We start from the raw sequence: 7093 nt of genomic DNA, 5'->3' as shown, positions 1-7093 counted from the left end.
TGTGAGTGAGGCAGCTGCATTGCTGTCTGCTCTCTAATTATAGATGGACATTTGCTCCTCTGGGTTGGGTTATTATTAGAGATCTCACAGGGCACTTGACTCAGTAACTATTCGAGGGGTCATGCAGAGAGAGACAGTTAAATAAGTGGCAACTGATTTTATCACCATAGTGAGCAAGAAAGATGCTAAATTATAGAATGATAATTAAAGAAACTACTCATGCTGAAATACATTTCCCTTTATCTGGCAATGTATGAATTAGGAGTCTTGCAACAAAGGCTTTGTGAAGATCCATTGTCAAGGTTAGAGGAAATGAGCTGCCAATGACAAATGATTTGTGTAGACAGAAGAAGGATACTTTGATTGGAACCTCAAGGAACAATTGTCATTTGAAATACTCAAGGAGATTCAGGCTTAGGGTTAGCGCAGAAATTCACTTATGAGGCTTAAGACTGAGACCAACCATGCACTTAGCGAAGGCATGATCTCAACCCTCTTAGAAAATGGTAAAGGTGAAGAGTTTAAAGTGGCAGCCGGGCTGAAATCAGGTCCGGTTACAGTGAGGCTACTCCTCCAGTGTACAGGAGTGCATCATGCCTGCAGGCTCACCAGCAAGAAACACAAAGCTATCAAGATTAAAATTATTTATTCTAAAATACACAATGTAAAATTTTTGGGCACATTGTTTGATATTTTGAAAAATACTTAATGTGAGTGATTTGTGTTCTGTTCTCTCTTTATTGTTGGAAGCTTATATATGAAAGAAAATGGATATTTGTTATGTTTTGTAAGACTGTGGTTATTGTTAGTGAATCTGCCAATTTAAGACAAAAATTTCAAAACGTTTAAGACTCAAATCCTCCGTGCAATAATTTAACAATCAGTTAAAACCAAAACATGAAAAATGCTTCTGTCAGCAGCTCAGGTAGGAAAACGGCAAATGAAGTCCATTTTTCTAGTGGTAGACCAAAAAGCGATTCCTGGAAGGGAAAATCAGACCAAACTTTTCAACACCATGTTAACACCTTGGTTGTCAAGCAGCTCTAATTAGTCTGTCCATACATCAGTCCATCCAGGAATCCAGGATTGAGCCTTTCACATGTGTTCAGGGTGGTTTTGCAAACACTTGATGAACTCTGTGACTGGCTGGCCATTGAAGCAGATCTCATATACAGCAGTGAAAAGAGGAAACCTGAATGGAGAAAGTGAAAGAACAGAAGGGAGTTTTATTTTAATAGAGATGAAACAGTTTGACATTATTGCATTGGATGCAGCGCCGGCTATTGCTATGTTGGAGATGTTCTCCAAAAGGAATTAATGTATCGCAATATGAACTGAAAAAAATAGTGGAAAATGTATGTCGTTTTTTATTAATACTGGGCATAAATACTAATGCTAGAAGAACTCAGCTGAGTTTTTCCATCTGAAACACAAAACTCTGTATTGTACAGTCACAACGTGAGTGCAATTAGCTGATTCCTTCATTACTTGTGATTCTGGAGCTTTTAAATTTCCCTGTGAGAACCTCATCCTCTAAAGACAAACTTACCTGTCCACCATGTTCTTCTGTTTCAATATTACATTAACTTCAATGGCTGTTCCCGGACCTTGAGGCTTCTGGCCGTTCAGCAGCTCAACCTCCAGCTGCTCCAAGCTCTAAACAGAATAATGTTATGTCACAGTGCCTTATTTAAAGAAGACAATCAGAGATGAGAAAGCTGCTCCATACTTTTCCCGTTTTTGCAAACGCCTCTCCGATCTTTCGATTGCGCCCCCCGTAGCAGGTGGTGATGAGGTCAGCGACGCCGCAGCTCTCCAGGAAGGTGGCAGGCTTGACGGGGCAGTTTGTGCAGAAGACCTTGGCGAAGGAGATCATCTCCATCAGGCCGAGGCGGATCACTGCAGCTTTGGTGTTGTCGCCGAACCCGAGGCCGTCACAGAAACCCGCTCCTACTGCCACGATGTTCTGGGAGAATTTAAAAAACATTTCTCTCCACTGCGTCTTTTATGCATCAGTCAGATAAAACAATGTATTTTACCACAGGATTAACCTTGAGTGCACCGCAGATCTCCACCACATCAGCCTCTTCCACCACGGTCACACGGAAGTTGTTGGTCTGCATCAGCTCCTTCAGCAGTGGTCCGTACACTTTGTCTTTGCACCCTGAAGTAACACAGACAACTTAAGAGACGCAGCATTGAGTTTCAGCAAATTTCTTTATTCAGAATCATTTGAAATTTGAAATATCAAAATGACAAAAATATTTGCATAATCATCCGCCAGGGTGACAAAAATATGTAATGATTCAGGAACAACTCATGTTGCTTTGTTTAATTGCTGAATTTTAACAAGCACAAGATTTTTAGTTACAAAATAATAATAAATTGATTCGTATAACCCTTTAAAATTTTAGATAGGTTAACCAAAGAGCTTTTACAGTGGGTGAAATAAGATAAAACATATAAAACACAAGAAATAGTAGAATAGATGTAACAAAAATGTAAATGTCTTGATTCAGACTGTTTAAAATAATAAAATCAGTACCAATAGTTGTTTCACAGAACTTCTCATCAGCAACTTCATTAGCGAGGTTTGCACCCATGAGGACCGTCATGGTGATGCCGAGTTTCTCCCGGATGACCTCAGAGATGAGCTTCAGACCCTCTGGGCCTGCATCTACACCCTGAAGCAAAAAAAAAAAAAACATCATGCAAACAAAATGGAGAGGAGGTCTGAATCTTTACTGTGTTTACTCAGAAAATGCCTAGAGAGTTAAAGTGATAAAAAAATATATATATGTTACAATTCTTGGCCTAGTTGTGAGTTTTAGGGGTGTTTAGGGGCAAGTAATGAACTTAAATGAACAATCTCTTCATAATCTTTGTGTCATTCAGAATTGAAGCAGAAAAAGGCACACCAAGCCTTAAGAGTTCCCGTCTGTGAAAACTTTTGCTCTCAAAGGTTTGACAGACCTTGATGAGAGACATTCCAATGGAATCCTTTTTTATGTGATCTTTGATGGTGTCGCACACTTTTCCAATGAACTGGTGAGGAACCACGAAAATCAGGATATCGGCTCCTTTCACAGTTTCAGCCAAGTCTGGAACGGCCACCTGGTGAAAGAGAGAGAGGGAATTTCAGCTGTATAGCGCAGCCAAATGCAGAAATCCCTGCGGACTCAGCCCCCCCCATCATTAGCCAGTCGGCTGCCATGCTCACCACATTATGAGGCAGCTTGTGACCAGGCAGGTACTTGACATTTTCATGGTCCGTGTTGATGATTTCTGAAAGCTTACGGCCGTTCACCACCTCCTCAAACACCCACATGTTCACTGTGGAGTCAAACTTGTCATATTTGGCCGCGTTGGCTCCAATGATCTTGGCAATGGCAGAACCCCTAAAGACATGAAAAGACAATGTTATCATGTTGTTAATGGAATTTTATTGCTTTTGTATAAATAAACTGTCAATAATTATTGTGTGAGGCGTACAAATAAAACACAAATAGCTCACTTTGATTCAGTAAATTACTTCAGGTTGTTTATTTGTAATACTGAGGAGATTTTATACTGTTATATTTAGGAGTTTTAACAGTTCCAACTTGAAAATTGGCTTTCAAAACAAAATATACATCCATCCGTTTATTTTTTAAATCTATTTATATTTGCAGGGTCAGATGCATGCAGAAAACCCCAAAGTCAGGATTCCAAACCACAAGTGGCATTTGGTAGCAGCATTGCTACCTAATGCCCCATAATGCAGCCCAGCAAATAACTTACAATGTAACACGTTTAAATCATTTAAATCTAAAGTTCCAAAGTTAACACACAATATAAGATATATACTATCAATTAAAAGTGAATTCTCATTTTAAACCTTGGTCAAACTACACGTTTATTCTGCATCATGTCATGTGTGTCTTCTCTGTGGAAGCGGTTGTTACTGTTTGTTTTAATCGAAGCCTATAGAGCGGACTTTGTTCTTCTGACACAAAATGAATCTCTAACTGGCTTTATATCCTTTTCACTTTCATCGTAAACTGATGGGAAAAGAAACTCTGTTTTCCTTTAATTAAAAAAAATAAAATAAATAAATAACTGTGTCAATGTAGACATTTTACATTAGACAACTTAAGATAAATTTTGGTGAGATCTGGAGAGAGGGAAAACATGTCAAAACTCCTCTTTAATAAACAGATTTGCATTTTTTTTTAATGTTCCTATTCAAATAGGAAATTACAGCTACAAGTACTTATTTCCTCTTCAAGCCATCAAACAACAATTACTTGATAAAGAACTGTCCAAGATACAATAGTAAATACATAATTTACTACTATAGCTGCCTCTTTAGTTACATGTGGTAAAATGAGAAGCTAAGTAACTTGAATTTAAAAGCTTTAAATGTTTTTTAATATTTTTTTCTTTCAGAAAATGACCTGAGATTTTTGAGTTAATTATTAATGAATGACAACATTTTAACTTCAAATGGGTTACCATTAAAAAAAGTCTGCTATAAAAATTACACATCATAATTAGGTATCCTTTAAGTGGTCACAGAGAGACTACTAGTTATGAAAAAGAACTGTTTTATACAATAACTAAATTTAATTATCTTAATTTAAATGCTGTAGATATTTGAGGTTTGGCTTAGAGAGCCTGGGTGAGAGCTAACAAAAAAGAAGTTCTAAAACATTAAATATCTACGCAGTGATTCAACCTTCAGCTATAATGAAGAAGTAGCTCCAGAGTTGCATCCAGCTCTGACTAAATGTCACACAGGCTGAGGGACATCAGCAGCACTAGACGGCTGATTCAGCATGCCCTGCAGACTAATAAAGTGGCTTCTTTAATAAATATTTTATAGTTGGGGAGTCTTGCTTGACTCAGCAGCAGTCTCAGAGAACATCCAATCTGCAGCCTTGAAAAAAGACAGGTGGGTTTATGAACTTCATTAATGATTTATCGGCTCTTAAAGTTGCACAAGTTCTCTCACTTTTTAGTGTTTATCCACCAGACGTTTCGCTGTGTGCTGAAGCAACAGCCACCACCTGCAGTCTGCTGAGTTTAAGCTTTACATTTTGCACTAAAGCAACGCTGAACGCTCCCACTCACCAGTTACCGGAGCCGATCACACAGACTTTCTTTGGCGCTGCCATCGTGTGCCAAGGGTTCCCACAGAGAGACCTGCAGCTGCTGCCGTGAGGTTGGACTGAGGACCGGAGCAGACTGGGTTTATACCAGACACTCCCTCTCCTTATGGTTGGTCTGATCTGTCGCCTCTCACGGCTCTGCATTGGAACAGCAGCGCCAGTCTAGAGATCCAGATGCAGAAAAGCCCATTTAATTATAGACAAAGGCTTTGATGCTTTTGATGATCTGCAGAGAATGATTACTACACTTCAGATGTGAATGGGTCACATTGGATTAAAAATAAACCATACAGCTGAGACGGATAGTCTATCAATTGGTTTTCAAACTTTTGCATATTTCATCAACCCTTACAGCGAGTTACCATTTAACGCAAATAAATAAATAAATAAAAAAAAAAATAAAAAAATTGCAGGTGTATCATTAAATTTTAAACTACATTTATTGGAGCCTTGGAGATATGTTGGGATCCTGGATTATTGGCCAAACAAGTTGGACTTTTAAGAGGATAGTGACTTAAATCAAGACAAGAGAAAAAATAAAATCTTCCCAGTTTAATTCCACTTTGAAGCTCAGGTAACTTTGTACAGTAAATGTTTAAACTGTAGTCTGAGACAGTGGTCTGCAACTTCCAAATCTGAAAAGTATATCCATGTTTTCAAATATGGATATAACAACAATTACGTATATTTTACTTAAAAATTGCCTTTTGTCTTGTCTTTAGGTTGAAAATATTTTTTTCATATTTTCCAGACATAAAATATGAAAAATATGTAGAAGAAAACAAGTTTTTTCCCCCCTTATTTTTAAAATCTAAAAATCAAAATACAATGGTGGTCCTTAAAGTAGTAAGTATTTATATATATAAAAAGTCTTTTTTAAAAGAGGTCATGTAGCATTAGTGGTGCTGAACAAGTTTTGTTTAGTTGGACTGAGGACATAAATAGGTCTTTTGATTGTAAAGGTTGCAGACTCCTAGGAGTTAGGGCCAATATATTTTCTTCCATTTCTTAAAATGCTATTTTATATGCCTTCCATTTCTGACATACGAGTTATTCAAGCACAAAGTACAAAGTAAAGTAGATCATCAGCTAATGGATGATGTATCTCTCAGATCTGTGTTACATTTTTTTAGTCTTGACAATTATTCATCCTAATTTGCTAATTTTTAAGCAGGCATTACACAACATGTTGCCAATGAATATTTGTTTGAAAATTAAATAAAAGGTCCCACCTTCCCACCTCACTGCAATTTTTGAAGTGCAGTCGGAAGATTATGCAATAATCTGAAAATGTAATGACGTATTATGGACTTGGTGCATTATTTTATTATATCAGTTTTTTGAAATTCTTGTCTGAACTTTAGAGCTCTCAAACTAAAGTGTTTACATCCTTGCTGGTATTTACATATCCCTGTCATTAAAGTTTCATTTTGTTTCATACATTTCAAATAGTTTTGGCTAGCTACATATAGTCACAATGTGGCTACATGTAGCCAGCGAACAATTTAAGGTATAAACATAAAGCTTGTTTCTCCTAAGTGAAGATTCTTTTAGAATTTGATTTTATTTTAACTTGTATACCACAGAAGGAACAAATACATTGTACCATTAGGATGACTGTTAACTAGAACTCGGTTTTTGTACCTGAAACAAAAACATGCATTACTAGCTTATACATAAATCTTAAAGCGACACTCAAAGTACACTGCTCTACAGCTTATCAACCAAAGAAAAAAACGTCTCTTCCAACACATAAATACTTACAAAAGACTAGTTCAAAGTACATTCCCGAATGTTCGAGTCCGTTTACTTTCTGCTGCCTAAATTCTTGTTGACATGGTTACAGCAGAAATTTATGACAAAGACAGTTTGTTGCCAAGAGCGCTCACTCCGTCATGTTTCTACAAATAGAATATGATAAAGATGTAACTGATCAATTTTAA

General features: G+C 37.1%; 1 protein-coding gene across 1 annotated transcript; it reads right to left on the bottom strand.

Annotated features, from left to right (window-relative positions):
- Positions 1–668: 668 nt before the first annotated feature.
- On the bottom strand, positions 669–5311 carry LOC106959529 (glycerol-3-phosphate dehydrogenase [NAD(+)], cytoplasmic). The gene is made up of 8 exons (XM_015052148.1): positions 5113–5311; positions 3221–3398; positions 2974–3114; positions 2546–2684; positions 2052–2164; positions 1730–1966; positions 1550–1656; positions 669–1192 (listed from the first exon to the last, which is right to left on the bottom strand). The coding sequence occupies exons 1-8, from the start codon at positions 5292–5294 to the stop codon at positions 1096–1098; spliced, it is 1194 nt and encodes a 397-aa protein (XP_014907634.1). The 5' UTR covers positions 5295–5311; the 3' UTR covers positions 669–1095.
- Positions 5312–7093: the final 1782 nt, after the last annotated feature.

This window comes from Poecilia latipinna, unplaced genomic scaffold (genome assembly GCF_001443285.1).
Source record: "Poecilia latipinna isolate Pla-1442-1.1 unplaced genomic scaffold, P_latipinna-1.0 Scaffold1091, whole genome shotgun sequence".
In the NCBI taxonomy this organism is placed as follows: domain Eukaryota; kingdom Metazoa; phylum Chordata; class Actinopteri; order Cyprinodontiformes; family Poeciliidae; genus Poecilia; species Poecilia latipinna.
This window is presented reverse-complemented; position numbering and strand designations above follow the sequence as displayed.

Excerpts from the sequence above, each read along its gene's own strand:
- LOC106959529 (XM_015052148.1), bottom strand. The coding sequence starts at position 5,294 with ATGCAGAGCCGTGAGAGGCGACAGATCAGACCAACCATAAGGAGAGGG. Across the intron at positions 2,685-2,973 it reads TTGGAATGTCTCTCATCAAG|GGTGTAGATGCAGGCCCAGA; the intron begins GTCTGTCAAACC and ends TTTTTGCTTCAG. Across the intron at positions 1,657-1,729 it reads CGTTTGCAAAAACGGGAAAA|AGCTTGGAGCAGCTGGAGGT; the intron begins GTATGGAGCAGC and ends TATTCTGTTTAG.